The sequence below is a fragment of the Vigna unguiculata genome, chromosome 6 (genome assembly GCF_004118075.2).
Source record: "Vigna unguiculata cultivar IT97K-499-35 chromosome 6, ASM411807v1, whole genome shotgun sequence".
Taxonomy (NCBI): Eukaryota; Viridiplantae; Streptophyta; class Magnoliopsida; order Fabales; family Fabaceae; genus Vigna; species Vigna unguiculata.
The window spans coordinates 25729632-25746909 of record NC_040284.1 but is presented as its reverse complement, the minus strand read 5'-3'; the positions used below and the strand labels follow the sequence as shown (position 1 = coordinate 25746909).

General features: G+C 27.4%; 1 protein-coding gene across 1 annotated transcript; it reads right to left on the bottom strand.

Annotated features, from left to right (window-relative positions):
- Nucleotides 1–1582: 1582 nt before the first annotated feature.
- Nucleotides 1583–4072, bottom strand: LOC114186911 (probable WRKY transcription factor 48). Its single transcript, XM_028074986.1, has 3 exons — nt 3343–4072; nt 2629–2772; nt 1583–2386 (listed from the first exon to the last, which is right to left on the bottom strand). Exons 1-3 carry the CDS (start codon nt 3825–3827, stop codon nt 1966–1968), a joined length of 1050 nt encoding a protein of 349 aa, XP_027930787.1. The 5' UTR covers nt 3828–4072; the 3' UTR covers nt 1583–1965.
- Between the last annotated feature and the right edge of the window lie 13206 nt (nt 4073–17278).

Sequence of the window (17278 nt, the reverse complement as noted above, 5' to 3'; positions counted from 1 at the left end):
TAAATATGTTTTTATTTTTTGCATGGGTTAATTTTTATCCGGGAAATTCCTCTCTTTTTTTTTTCTCTTTCTAACTTATTTAATACTAATTAACTGCTTATATGTCAAGTAAAGATTTAAATTTTTGTTATTATAAATATAGTCCTTTTATCATTGTTGTAACATAAGGTTTACATGTATTAATACGAAAAGCTCCTAAGATGCAATGAAATACATGTTACTATAAAAATCTATATAGTTTTATAAAACAAAAAACACAGTGAAGGTTTATTATTTTTCATAGTATCTTTAATTTTTTTTTTTTACCAGTACGAGTAGAACAATAAACTAACTAACTATTCTAAAGTAGGGGCATGAATAGGTTGGTCCAACACATTTAGGCTAATAGAGTGGAATTCCAGTCAACCCAAATCAGGCTAAGTAGTCCACCTAACCGATTATTCATTAAGTTTCCTTCTTTCATAGCACTGTTCAACTGACTTCTTAATATTTATTATTATTATTTTTTTTAATTTCAGCTTTAGATCAAGCAAAAAGAAAAGAAAAATCAGATTATTTGCGTCAACTTTCACACATTAATTTCCAGGTATATATAAACTAATGTTTAATTAGTCGGATGGTATCCACTTTTGTTCAGATGTGTCAGTTTGGTATCCATTTTCAAAAAAATGTCAATTGAGTCTCAACTTTTGAAAACATGCCTCAATTAGGTCTTTTTCAACAAAAAATTATTAATACGGTTAACAGTATTGATATTTAAAATGACTTACAAAATTAAGTATTGATATTTATATTAAAAAAAATTAGTGGTAAAAATTATGAACTAAGTTAACGGTTTTAGTAATTTTGTCTAAAAGAGACCTAATTAAAACACTTTTTCAAAAGTTAGAACTAGATTGACACATTTTTAAAAACAAATATCAAACCTATACATCTAAATAAAAATGGGTACCATTTTACTAATTAAACCTAATAAAAATGAAATCCTATATATGACTTGGTCTTAAATTCTACCTCTGTGTCATGGGAAATAGTGAAATTGAGGTTGTAGAAGTGAAAATTCAGTGGTAGAGCATGAGAATCATGTGTATCTTTGGCACTGACACCAACATATTGCATTATCCATCTTTAGCTATCAATATGAAATTATTTATGCGCTAGCTATTTTCGTCCCAGGAAACACACATCATCATTGAATGGCTCCATCTTTTTATGTAAGCTTGTAGGGTGAAGAATGATGATAGTAAAAGCCATAGTACACAAAAGCTAAACGGTACTATGCTCAAAAAATAATGTCACAACTTTTTCCACAGCTCGTGCATTCATTGTTTTTAAGTTATGGGCCAATTATAACACTCTTTCATCGTACTATATACAAAGTTTTTATCAACCTTCTTTCTTACCCTTTTTTTCTCATACCCTTAACCCAATCAATAACTCAAGGACCAAATTCCAACCATTCATCCCCCACCTCCCTAACTCAGATTCATATCACAAGTAAATTCACAAATCAACTCCATAACAAAACCCTAATGGTGAATCACCTTAGAACCATTGTTTTATCTACAAACAAACTAAACAATTCAGAGACAACAAAAGTCTGAAACATCAAATGTCTGGTTACAAAGAATAGGCATATATGAAGTTAAGAAGAAAAAAAAAATTAACAAAATCAGAACCTGAGGTCCTCCATAACTACAAGGGAAATATACTGATTTAAAATGTAAACTCCAAAAGGTTTGATATGAACTCAAATCTAGGTGAGGTAGTTTTCTGCACAGAAACTCCCTCATACTCAGCAGCACCAAAACGAGTTAGAGAGCATCACAAACAACGTAAGGTGCAGTGATTACAGACCATATAATAAAACCAATTAAAAGTAATGACTATCTAGTATTATCAATTTCCCCAGCCCAATAAAAAGTATAAACATCATCAAAATTCGTAACTAACCTATCATTTAACTCATTCCTTCTCCTCCTTCCTCACCTGCGACGGCACAATAATGTCCTGAAGCAACCCATTGTCCCTCAACATAGCCTCGTGCCCGAAACCTTGACGGTTCGCTGGGTCGTGACCAAACCCACCAAACGACGTCGTGTTCATGAAGTTACTAGCGGAGTTTACAAAAGGAGGGTTGGAGTTGTATATCAAAGCCGAAGCTTGGGGTTGGTGATGGTGCTGATGTGGCAGCGCGAAGTGTGAGGAGCCGGCATGTCCCAACCCACCAGGCTCGTTCACGAACCCGAAGCTGGCCCGAGACGAAGCAGGGCAAGGGTGCGTGTGCTGCCCCTCGTAAGTGGTGACCACGATGGAAGGGTCGTCGGAGGAACGCTCCACTCGCTTCTTCACGCCGCAACCGGTGGTGGTGCAACGGTAGTAGCTCCTAAAAGGTGACGTGGCACGACGGTTGCGTGTCCCGCAAGAAAAAATTAATTTAGATGGAAAGACGAAAATTAGTGGGAAACTCTAGTGCTATTTTGTCAACTAGACCGTTCGCTAGGGACAAGCGAAAGAGAGTGATGGATGAATATTATATAATATGTAATATATATAGAGAGAGAGAAAGAATATATGATGAGTGAATATTGAAAAATGAAAAAAAATGAAATGACAGTAATATGCTACCTGGGATAAGGGCTGTTTTTCACAGCTTTTTGGCCGTACTTGCGCCACTTATAACCATCGTCTAGGTGATCAACCTCGCTCTTTGTCATGAACGCAAATCGCGGTTCTCTTTGCTTCTTTTGGTTCTTCTTCTTCGGTTTCAACCTGTTGGATTTTGCAGACAGAGTCAACAACGATAACAAATCGGAAAAAATATACATAAAATGAAAAAACAGAGTCAAACGAAGACACTAACAACGATAAAACCAGAACCCCATTTTAAGTTCCTTCATCACAAACTGTCTCGTCACTTTCCCCAATCGGACTTTATCTCCCCTTTCCTTCTTACTTTGCCATTAAGGCATTAAACAACACATAAATGTAAATTCTCAATAATGAAAAAAAGGGAAAAACAAATACAAAATGAATAATAACTACTATAATTTAATCCACTGTATACCCACGCGTCTTTGGCTATTTTCGTCTATTTTTCACCTTGTGTTAACATTAAATAATCCATTAGATTTTTCACTGTTACTATCCTTCTGTCTGGTTTTTTTTTTTTTTTCTCTCATTCACTCAAAACATTTCAACAAAACCTACACCCAGTTCTTTAAGTGTTACTTTCTTAAGCTGTTCTTGGATAAAAATTTAATTTTTACACATTGCAGCGAAATATTATTAAAAAAACAGAATTCAACTGTGCACTTGTCATTTTCCTTACCCAATACTTACTGTTTCTTAGTCTTGTCTTGATCCTGGTCCTCTCTGCCTCCATTACCACCTTCTTCTTCCTCCTCTGCCTCAGCTTCCTCGTGTTCAAACCCACCTTTACCACTCTGCCCCGCCATGGTGGTGGTCATGGCGGTGGCGGTGGCCTCATTCGAAGACGACGAAATCGACGACAAGTTGGGCGACGCGGGAGTGTTGAGCACCTCGGAGGAGTCCGGCACGTTGGAGCTGGCCCGCGACGGCGCAGCGGAGGGGAGCCAATCGAACAGCGGAGCGTGGTAGTCGTGGACCCCGAGCAGGTCGAGGAAGCCGAAGGGCGAGGCCTTGTGGTCGCAGGAAGAAGAGAAGGGCGGCGGCGGCATGGCGTCGAAGATGGTGAGTGGTTGGGAAGGGAAAGTGAAGTTGTTGGGAATCTCGTCGGAGAATGCCATGGTGGTGGATGGTTCGTTGTTGGGGTGCGCTTCTTCCTCTCTTTTCTCCTCCGCCATTGATTTTCGTGGATTGCTTCAGCTATATATCAGCGTGGCACATATTCTTCCTTTTTTTAATTTTTTTTTTTTGGAGATCTTGCTTTTGTGCTGTGAACTCAAAAGGAAGTGTGCCTCTAAATTCTACCACTTATTATTACAAAATATATAAAAAGAGACAGAAAGGAAGAGAGAGGGAGAGAGAGAGAAAGGGATAGTTTGGGGATTAGCAGAGTACTCTCTCCATAGATTCAAATTTGAGATTTCTTAACCAGTGTCATCATAACTACTGTTCAATTTTTATTTACTCTTTCTTAAATAATCAATAATACTAATTAGAGGCATTCAGTGTTTCTTTAAATAGAAGTACTATTTCAAAAATCGTTAAATAATTTTATTCTTCAATGTTTCCAGCATAATTCATAAATCGAACTGGACTAACTTATTATTTGATTCATCTACAAGTAACTATCACAAATCAAAACATTTCATAGTCGATGACAATATCTAAAACTGGTCAAAATCTATGAGAAAAACCGGTGGAAAATATCAGGCTTAGTTAATTTTATTAAAAAATCATTTTTTACATAAATTTTTAAATTTTACATAAAATATTAAAAAATAAATAGCACACATATTTAAATAAGGTTAAAAGTTCTATACAGTGTTAATAGTACCGATTTTTTAATACATGGGATATTCTGTAAAAAGGTTACATTGTTGGTTTTATTTGAAGGGTTAGAAAATTAAAAAAAATAAAAATGAGTAGAATATAATTAGGGTCGTTGTTGTGTGAAAAGAAAGTTTGATAGGGTTGGGGAATTTGGAGAAGTATGTATGAAGAGAGTGAGAGGGTTTGGAATTTGCAGCTTGGGTGGACTGGCACCTGTCAGTAACGAAGCGTACGAAGAATGGCAGGAAGATGTTGATGGCATTTACCACAAAAGAGGACCGCCATAGGGCCCCACTACTGCTTGACGCGGATATTTGACTGGTAACCGGCTTAGCGTGTGAACCAAGCATTCTCCCTACTCTACACGTGGGTACTACTTTTGGTGTGTTTCATAAGACTATTAATTAATTAATATTTTCATCAAATTTAAGGATATTATTTTTGGTGTGAATGCTTAATATTGTTCTTTTTTTAATTATATTAGAATTTTATTGAGTTATATAGCATTTGAATTATCAATTGCTATCTTTTAAAAAGTTTATCTTACTATCGTTTTATAATTCAGAAGTAGTTACTTTCCTTTTTTAGAAAAAAAAAGTCTACACACTTTCTTATTCGTATCAGTCTTTGGCTTGCATTAACTATTATTTTTTTTAAATAATAAAAAAATATAATATAAATTCATTTATATTACCTATTTTTTAAAATATATTTAAATTTTAAAGAATTATAAAAGTATTAACATTTTAAATGTTAAATAATTTAAAATATACTTAACGTTTAATTAAGCTTCACGTCGCTTTTAAATTTAATAATTTAATAATTATCAATCGAGTCTTTTCTAATTTCTTTTTGATATATTAAGAATTCACAGTTTTTATATTTTCAATTGAATATTTACTTTTAAATTTATCAGTTATTTTGATAACGTGATTATTATCTTAAGTTTTCGTTTTCTTTATTATAGTTTTCATATATTAAAAGAAATATCAACTTTCAGGATTGACATAAAATAAGATTAATGTATAGACGTATGATTTTTATCTTTTTTTAATCACAAATTTCACCAACATTAATGGTAGTGATGACAAAATTCTCTTGATCATTGTAGATGTTAACATGAAATTTATCTGCAACACTAATAGAAAAAAAAAATATTTAACCACTAAAATAATGTGGTTATGAATTGTGAGTGAAATAGTGACTAATTTCGATCTGTCTTAATTAGTCACGAAAACGCAGTTGAATGATTTGTCAGTGAAATTAGTTCATATAGCAATGAAAAACACCAATGGCAAATATTATGTCGTTAAATCGATGGTTGTATAAAATAGAATAAATTGTTCGATTTAGATACTGAATTAGCCATGAAATAAAGTGACTTTGTAGCGACTAAATTTGTTTCGATGACTAAATAGCAACTGAGAGGATTTCAATCACAAATTAGGGACTAAATGAGTTTTGGTGACTAAATTATTTTGAATGCAAAAAGCTAAAAGTTCCCTCTCTATGAAAATTAAAAAACACTAACACACACTTCTCATCGTGGTCGAAATTAGGTAAGTATATCACTCTACTTTATTATTGTCCTCGGTCTTCACATATAACTTATATTTTGGTTGAATTTTGATTTGATTTTGTATTTCGTTTTTTTATTTGTTACTTTCTCTTTTTGTGTTTATAGTCTAGGGTTATTTTGTTTGGATGTGGATTTTATTGTTTGAATGAGAAGGAAATGATTATATGTATTTTGAATTGGCAAAAATCATATTTACTTCATTTCATCACCATTCTTTTTTGTAGCTATAGGTGTTTGCGACCAATTTTATCTACTTAGTGATCAATTTTGTCAATGACTAAAATATTTTTTCTAGTTGTGAAGTTTGGTGACAATCTTACTCTCTAATATTTTTCAATTAAAATAATAAAAAATATTTGTCATTACTATATTAATCACAATTTCATTTTATATTAATTATCTATCTTCACAGTCTTTTGAACATATGAAACAATATAACAAACAAATATGTTATCCAATTAAAAATGACAAATATTCAATTAAAGATATAAAAAAAATTCAAATAGCTTATAGATAAAAAATATTTAATAAATACTCAAGAACAATTAAACTTATAAAAGATTTATAACTTAATTAAATCAATAATAAGATATAAAAATAAGTCATAATTAAAACCAATTTCAAATTATGGTTAAATATTGTTATTATGTGTGATGTGATGATAAGAAAGAGGACCATTATTGGAGGTAGGATCCTCTATTTAAAATGGAAAATAAGGTCATTTACATCATGCATCGTGATATGGAATGATTATATTTTGTAAAGTACATATGAAGTTAATTAGGGAAGTGAAGAAAGGATTATTGACTTCATATATCGGATATTGTGGGATAAATGTGTATATGTTTTAGTCATTTTGTTAGGAGTTGAACTTTAAGATTAACTTAATCCTATAAAAGACTTATAAGATGAGGATTACATCCACTTATATACTCTAGATTAACCTTATCATTAGTCAATGTGAGACTTCCAAAACACTCTCTATATGAGATATCTACATCTTGTGCAGAAGACTATACATTAGTGGATCGTTTGATAGCGGTCCGATAATGAATAGAACAATACCCAACAAACAATAAATTTCTTGATAGCAGGTGAGAAAATAAGCCGAATAAATGACAAATCTCATTGAAATAGTCTCTAAATAACTCATAACTTTGATATATATCATGTTAAGAAATGAACTTTAAGCCTAAGTTAACCCTATAAAATTGCCTTGTAAGGTGAGATGTACACTTACTTACATACTCTAAACAGATATTATCACTATCAAGGTAGAACTTTCAACACATTAATAGCTAAAAACTCGTGTGAGATATATACCACTTCTAATGACACGATAGTGAGGAGGTGTTAGAGATGAGACAATGGTCTTCATTTGTCTTTTGATTTAAATAACTTTATTATGAGATTATCGACTTATTTTATTATTTTTAATATTTATATTTGTTTCATGATATTTTATCTAAGTTTTATAATGTGTTTCCATAAGAAATTTTGTGAAAGAAAAATATTTTTATACAAAATTTTAAATGATATGTGAAAGTATATTATTATAAAAAAATCCTCAATTAGAAATCAATTTTAGAAAAAAAAAATATTTAGTCATTATACTGATCAATTTATTAGATACCAATATAATTTCACATATCTCTCTTAAATAAAGAATTTTAAAAAAACTAAAATTTTTAAATTTCATAAAAGTAATAATATTTTTTAAAATTAGAAAAATTTCAATCTAACCTAAAGAAAGAATTTAAAAAATTTCATATACTCAAACTTTAAATCTAAATTTTTTGTAATCACTTTCTATTGAATCTTCTATGGATAAACTGTCGTATTTTTGTATTAAAATGATGATGTCATGCAGAACAATTCTAAATGTAGTAAAACAATCTTATGGTAATCATCCAAAATTTGAATCTGCTGATACTGATATGTAATTAACAAAAAGATCAAATTACCAGTTGGGAAGAATCTCCTTTAAGTTTCTTTAAGTTCTCTTTAATAATTAAAAATAAATATTTTTTAATTTTAATAAAATATTTAATAAAAACATATATATATAAGAAAATGATAGTTAATCTGAATCATTTATAAGAAAATGATAGTTAATATCTATGCTTGCTTACATCTCAAAATGTATATGGTTTATTATAAAATATTAAATTTGGTTTATATAAAACTTTAGTATCTAAAAGAATAGATTTTATGTTGTTTTTTATTTTATTTTTTATGAAATAAGTGAATTTTAATTTAGTTCACAGTTTTTCTTAAAATTCTCATCGTTAAAATTTAAAATAGTTACTTTTAGACATTAATATTTACATTTAAAAAATGCATAAAATTATTTTACAGATTTTTAATTGATGTAATTAAGGTAATCATATTCTATTTCGTCCAACATGAATAATTAGAAGTAATTTTTTTAGGAACCAAAATAAAACTCTTTTAATTTATAAAATTTAAAAATATATTTTAAAAAGTTAAATCCCTTGTGTGAAAATATTATTAGGAAAGGTTTTGATTAGATATTAACAATATATTTTTAACTAATTGATGTTAATTTATTTTAAACATTCAATTAAACTGTCAAATATATTATGAGAAAAGATCATGAATGAATTGGGTGTGCTCGTGTTTTGTGCTTGCGTAGCATATAGAATTTGACCCGGTAAAAACTGAAAAAAGAAAACAAAAGTGCTTGTTTTAAGGAAATAAAACGTGATTTTTGTGTTTATGTTTTGGTTAGATGTAAAACATTTTTAATTCTAAGTATAGAAGGTACAATATTTTAATTAAGACTAGTAGAAGGTACATTTGTGTCAATTTTTTATTAAACTATAAAATAATTATAAATATAAATAATTTGTATAATATTTATTATTAAATAATATTTATTATAAATAATTATTTATATTTAAAAATATAATAATTAAAAAGATAAAATAGTAAAATAATTATTTTAATTTATGAAAATATAAAATTTAGATTAATGATTATTTAAAGAGTAAAATTATATATATATATATATATATATATATATATATATATATATATATATATACCAAATAAAAGGAATTTTTTTATATATAGATATAAATAATACATAACTCCGTCAATATTATTTTAAAATTTTGTTTAGAAAATAAATTTTTAGAAATTAACTTTATAGTGATTTAAAAATTACTAACTTGAAGATTATTTAATAGAGGAAAATAGTTTCGTTCCCTTCCTATTCAAACCCTCAACTTCTATATTACGACATACCATGCAAATGAATAAATAAACGCAATTTCTTTAATCATCCTTAGTCTTTTTTAATAGATACAAATTTTAAAACCCATTTGAATCTTAATAGATTTTAATTTTATAAAATTTAACCCTTAAAACTTATCTCTTGTACTGGTACTACCCCGATATTTAAATATAGGTAAATCTTAATTATAATCAAACCCCATAAATATTTCAAATATTTACAATTTTACACAAATAAAAATCGTAATGATATCACATGATTCCGTAATTCGATTTGCGAATTTCAAATGTTGTTAAAAAACTATTAAAAACATTAAACTATATTCATAAAAACAAATTTATTATACTGATATCACTGAAATAAATTAATTTCATTCAATGAGTTCCTCAGTGGCCAAACCTATTATCCTATAGCTAATTTTTCTATCCATTTATGTTTCCAACACAAATTTTTATAGCTATACAATCCGCATTTCCTTTTTAACCAAATAGAAGAAGTGTTTTGGATAGTATTTTTTTTTCTTGTTACAATTTTTTTTTATGATAAATTAATTGTTAATTCTATTTTCAGTATTGTGGTTGATTTGATAAATTTTTATATGCAATAATAAAAAGTAAATATAGATTATTTAGTATATGGATGATGTTCATATATAGTTATGAACTTGAAGTGTCTAATCACTAAGAATTGATGAGGTTTGTTGGGTGATAATAATGAGTGCATTACCAAATCACATGGTTTAGCCCACACAATAATTAATGTTGAATTTCATTACTCTACATTTCTAATTCTATTTAGTAATAAAACCTTTTAAGGTCTATAATTGATAGGGTTATTGTTTTTCATGCATTCATTTCAGAATACTGTAAAAGTTCAAACAAAAAGTGATTCAGCTCTGTATACTCAACCATAACAAAATCCAACAACTATAATTTATAAGTGATGGAGACAATTATTTCAGATTGAAAATACTTTGGAGTTGCAAGTGAAGCAAATATTCTGAATCGTCATCATGTATACTCTCAAAATCAAATATTGAGGCTTTCTCCGTTCATACTATAACTTTCTTCCACGTAGTACTCTAATGCATGTGCCTGTCTGTAAGAAATTTTTATATTTTAGTACTTTTGTTTTATTTAATATTATTTTTTAAATGTTTTTAACTTCAGATATTCAGTTTTTAAATATATAACACATGCAAGAATGCATTTATTCTTTAAATAAAATATAACGTTCTCATTATAATTTTTATCAATATTTATTTGTCAAAGAAAATAAAAGACCTGATTTAAAACAAATTGATGTGGAAGAATCTTCTAGATTATCTTATAAAATGACAAATTTTATATTACAATTTTTTTATTTAATTTTGTGTGGAAATGTTTATAAGGTCATTGATAGTGGTTGAAAATATCAAGTTTCTTTGTTTAATGGCTTCATGTGTTTCTGTTTTGATTAGGTGTATGTGAGCAGCAGAACCTTACGACCGTCGTCATCTCATCTGAAGAAGCTTGGGTACACTCTTTTGACTCCATACTTCCTGTTTCGGCCTGTTATCACTTTTAAATACAAACACTTTATGATATTGGATTTAAGCGTTTTAAAATTATCACACATTTTTAATATATTTTTAATCTCTTAATTTTGGCTATAAATTAGAATTAATTTATTTTTAAAATTTTAATATACAAATTAAATAACTTAAATATTATTATGAAATGCGTTTAAAATTTTAAATAAATTTAAAAAATATAATTGTTAAAATATCAAATTCATATAATTTTAAAATTGAGAAATCAAATTAGACTAAAATTTTAAAAAATGATTAATTTTAATTTTTACTACAAATTAAGGAACAAAACGATAAGTGATCCTTCTCCTAATTACAAGGAAACTCACAAAAACCTGTACAAAAATATATAAGTGAAAAAAATTAAAAATTTCCATATTAAAAAATAAAGAAGAAGAAGGAGTCATAAATAAGATCCTGGATATCTCATTCTCAAAATTTGGCCAAGGGATTCTCTAAAAATATGAGAGAAAAAAAAAAGTGACAGAGAAACAATTAACAGTGTATTTTCTCCATTTGGTATATGTGCCATAGGACACTATGCTTCTTTTGGAAAGCCTCAAGAGTGAGAATTAAGTTGCATTCAAGAAAAAAAATAAAAAAAAGAGAGAGAGAAAAACTGCCAGCTCGTTATTTCTACGCGTGCTTTAAAGCTATAATTTTATTTATTTTTTTTAAATTGCACTCGTTAATTTAGCTATATTTGAGTAAATCAAAAGAATATTGACATTAATTAGATTTGAACTTTTCAATTGAAATTGTGGGTTTGAATCTTATACATTAAAGAAAGGAGGCTAAGTTCTACCCAAACACACCTTCTATCAAGACTGAAAAAAATTTGAAAAATGATGTTATGGGAAAAAGGCTGAACGAGAGGAGTGCTTAAGATAATCAAGTTTATAATTCACTAAAAAGTACCCACTAAAACTAATAATTGAATAATCAAACTTATAATATGACAACAAAATAAATAACAATCCTTTTCTCTGTCTCCCTAATATTAAAGGATATATTCAGGGAGGAAAATAAATTAAAAATTTTAAGTTGTATCAATTAATTTTGTCCAAAAATCTATATTCTTTCATATTGTCTTCTATTTTTTTTTATTAATAATAAAGAATATATTAAATATAAGAAAGACTAAAGATATTTCAACTCTTTTACAAACCTAAAATTACACATTAATTGAAAAAAATGTATATAAAAACCTTTATTATAAAAGTACAAATAGTTTTAATAATAAAACATAGTATAAAGGCTTACATAAAGAGTGCTTATGTCCTGTTATGATTGATTGATGTTTTCTTTACTTATTCCAACATATGATTTTGTCACTAATAATCATTTATGTATAATTGCTGTTGTGGTCATCCCAAACCAACAAAGATAGACATCTTGTACATACTTCATCATCTATTTAAATGTTACAATTGCACTTTATTACAAAAAAATCTTGTATTGTCAATGTTAAGTATCCATAAACAATGAGCGAAATTCATCGATATATATATATATATATATATATATATATATATATATATATATATATATTCCTTATAATGAAATTTTATTTATATATAATTTTGAAATATTTTTTATAATTATTTTATTTTTATCCAATTGTTATTTAGTATTTTGATTTAAAATTTATATAATTATAATTATAATTTATTTTTAAATATTTATATGAAAATATATCCTTTTGATATTAAATGTTTGATAATATTATGTTTCTTAATTTAATTTGATTTTTATTTTTTTATGAAAATTAATTAATTAATTAATATTGAAACTATAAAAAAACAATATGAACATAGATATTGGGTATACTCATTATTCGACATTGACGTCGATGAGATAAAAATATTATACCTGATGATTATGGAGACAAGAATATAAATATAGATTGAATTTTACTTTGAAAATGAATATAAAATGATAAAATTTGTTTCTGTCACTTCTTCTTGTCATCCCTAATTTTAGGGAAGAGGAGAATGGGAAAGAACATGACTAAACCTGAGAATGGAGAAGAGGAGAATGGGAAAGAACATGACTAAACCTGAGAATGAAGAAATACCTTCTCTAAATATGAACATGTAATTTTAATTTTTCACTCAACTATTAATGGTCGACATATGTCAATAAACAACTATAATACAACAATTTTATTGACGGAGTTTACCAACAAATAATTAAACCACGATAATCAACTCACTAACCAACAAAAACTTCCTGACATTAAATAAAATATCAAATTTTATCGATAGTTTCCTCAATAATATAATATTACCGATAAAGTTTCATCCTTGTTTAAGTTTTTTTAGCAGTGCTTCTTGAATTATTTATCACAAATTCTCGTATTCCTTTGTTCATTTAAGTACTTCAACTTGTTTCCAACATGTACATGTCATCCTTCATCATATGTATAATCTACCAACACATTTAGTCTTTGTGTGACCCATAATTTAATTCTACAATAAAAGACAATTATATTGTATTACAACATTTTCACTCATGATTTTTCCAACCATAACCATTTGAGCCAATATTGGATAACTCTCACAACGACAATGACAACACAAGTATTTTTATCCTTTATATACATATATATATATATATATATATATATATATATATATATATATATATATATATATATATATATTTATATTGCATTTAGCCTACTTTTAATATTCTCACAAATGAATATTAAAATAAAATTTAAGCATTATATTGGATCAATACACTGTTCTAAATACGAAAAGTTTGTTTTTAACGGTTTTTCTATAATCACGTATATCTTTAGTTGGACTCTCACAAAAATCTCTTTATCTTTCATTTTTAAAATTTTATTTCTTTATTTCCTTATGTTTCACACACTAGCCACCTACATTAAACCCCATAATTTATTTTCTTTGTTATTATATCGTCTTCTATATAAAGATGACAAATAAACTCGTCCTCGTGGGTATTATCCGAACCCGTTCTCGTTTTGACGGGAAATTCTCGCATTGACTGGGTATGGGTATGGGGAATCCCCGACTTTTTCAGTTGAGTATGGGGATGGGTATGGGAATATACATATCCCCGCCATAATACACGTCCTCGCCATATCTCCATCCTCGTTTAAATTATTAAAATATTCACAATTAATCAAGTAACCCTATATATATATATATATTTTTTTTTTTTCTATTTTTTATTTCTTTTAATTATTTGGTTTGTCATGAAACTCATTCGCATCTCCAATATATTTTTTATCTTATCATAACCTTTATGTAATTATGTTAAAATGATGTATGTTAATTAAAAAAAATTTATGCCTCACATTTGAATATTTCTATTATTTTTTAATAATTTTATTTATTATATATTTTCCTTTCACATGAGAATGTTTATACTCTCAATTTAAGGTAATATAAAAAAAATTCTTTACTTATTATTATTATTATTATTATTATTATTAATTTTTGTTTAATTTGAAGAATTCTTTTGTTTCATTAAAATAATTTTCGTTATTTTTCAACCATTGAGTATATATGTTGATATTTGAAAAATTTTCTTAGTTCTCTAAGATATTTTTCATCTTATCATACCTTAATTATACATTTGATTTCCTTTGTTTGATTTCTTTCTATAGTCTCTCAAATTATTTCTATAACATACATTTGTTAGTTTTTTAATATTTTTATTTATTGTTTATTTTCATCATGTAAAATAATATTTCGATATATTCTATCTAATTATTTTTTATTTTATAACTCATTATTAATCATACTGTAATTTTTTAGCTTTAAATTATGTCTGAAGTGGTTAAAATTATATATATATATATATATATATATATATATATATATAATGATATTTAGGAATAGTATATGATAATTCACTACAAGAAAAACATGAAATAATGTCTGATTTAGTCATTAACCCATATCAGTCACTATTTTTCGTCATTGGTGGTAGTAATTGATTTATTGTCTGAATCAGTGATTAAATTAGTGACCAATTCAATGATTGAATCGGTACTTGATTTAGTGACCAATTTAATTACTAATTTATTTGTAATTTAATGACAAAGATATTTCTATTTAATTTTAATCACTTCAAACATAATTTAACAATTAGTTCTCTAAGGTATTTTTCATCTTATCATACCTTAATTATACATTTGATTTTCTTTGTGCGATTTCTTTCAATAGTCTCTCAAATTATTTTTAAAACATACATTTGTTAGCTTTTTAATATTTTTATTTATTGTTTATTTTCATCATGTAGAATAATATTTCGATATATTCTATCTAATTATTTGTTATTTTATAACTCATTATAAATCCTACTGTAATTTTTTTACTTTAATTGTATAAATAACTTTTATTTACTACAATATAAAAATTTAATGTAATTGCTATGAATATTTTTTGTCACTATCCAATATATATTGAAGTTCAAAAGATACAAAATCTATGTCAAAATTTTATTATTATGTTTATTATTTGATTTTTGTGTCATTTTGATCAAGTGATGTATTATAACTTTTATTAGTGTATAAAAAAGAGATTCATTAGAATTTAAAAAATTGAAGTAAACAAACATTTAAAATATATTTTAATTTGAATATTTGTTTTCCTTTTATATTTTTTTGAAATATTTTTAATTTTATCAACTAAGTTTCATCAATGTTGTAATTTGCAAATTTAATAAATGTTTTGGTTCTTATGAAATTTTATTTGGTATTCTAATATAAAATGTAGACAATTATAATTTATTTCAAAGTATTTGATATGGAAGAAACAATCATCCTCCTAGTATTGAATATTTGATAATATTATGTTTTTTTTACTGTAATTTTATTTATTTTATAAAAATTAATATTGAAGTAGTTAGAACACGAGTACGGGTATGAGTACGAGATTATACTTGTTACCCGGTGAGAATGGGAATGAGACAAAAGTTTGATACCTGTTGAGTTTGGGTACGGGGATGGGATGAATTTTTTCTGCGGGGATGAATATGGGATAGTGAAACCCGTCCTCGCCCCGCCCCGTTGCCATCCCTACTTCTATATTTATAAAGATAATATAGGACCATTGAGTGTGAAAAGGTGTGAAAAGGTTAGATTAGTGTAATTTTGCAAGTGAAAGAAAAATAAAGATATAATATTAATATATTACTCAATCTTTCCCTCCCTTTACAGAGTAAAAAGCAAAATCCTATATTATTAAAGTTTCTTCTTTTTTATCCAAACCCAATATTTATAACTTACTAACTTTGCTTCTCTCTCCACTTTTCAACCACACCAGAGGTGACTAAGAATAGTTAGACCTGTTGTTCATACTAAAGTTTTCATGAATTATTGCATTCCTTGCTCACGAAACTTAAAAGGCTACATCACACAATAGAGGATAGTGTTGATAGACTTATTTTTATTTTCAGAATTGATTTCATTTAAGTAATATCAGAACAACTTTTAATGTATATAAATATTTACGTGTTTATAATACATTATTTTGACGCGTTAAGTTTATTGTTTTCCTAAAAGTTATTAAATTTTATAGAATTTGATATATTTATTTTGAAAAGTTAAAAGTTCGCTGCTACTCGGCTTTATAATATAATAATGTAAATAAATATGAAAGCACATGTACTTTACGCGGTTTTGGAATATTCTGCTTTCGCTTCTAACTCACGCTTTATAAAGCTCCTAACTGTATATGAACACCAACAGTTCAACGACCGTTGCTATATGTTCCTTTGCCTTTTCCTTATCTTATTGTGACTGCTTTTTTGTTCTCTTTCTTTATTTTTCTCCTTTAATATTTATAAAATAACATTAATAAATTAATATTATGTAATAATTTTGTAATTAAATATCAGTGTAAGATTGCAGAGTTCAGACTTTCTAATACATAATAACTCGTTATTTTTTTCTATCAATGTATTCAATATTTTTCACTATTTTAATTACACGATGGTGATTCCCTTTGTTTCTTTTAAATTGTGAAAAAAGGTATAAGATGATTGAGAAAAGATATAATTAGTTGGTGGATATGCAGAGGCAGTGGAAGAGACAAACACATGCAGGGCACGTAATAAACGACGGTAACATTATTACTACAAAAAGAACAGATTATAGTTAATCATTTGATTTTGATGGCATGAGGTTAAGTTCAGTGCACATGCTATTCACGTGCGAAGCGTAGGGCAGTGTCGCAGGTCTTAGCTGGAGAAGAAGAAGAAGGGGTCTCGGCGGCGCTGTCGGTGGTTGCCACTTCATTCTCTCTCTGACCTGTGCTGTGTCAGCGCAACCACATGGGAACAACCGACAGAAAATCCAAGGTCGTGTTTGGTGGTTTTAACAAGAACAACCGATTTGTCGCCGTCTCGAGGG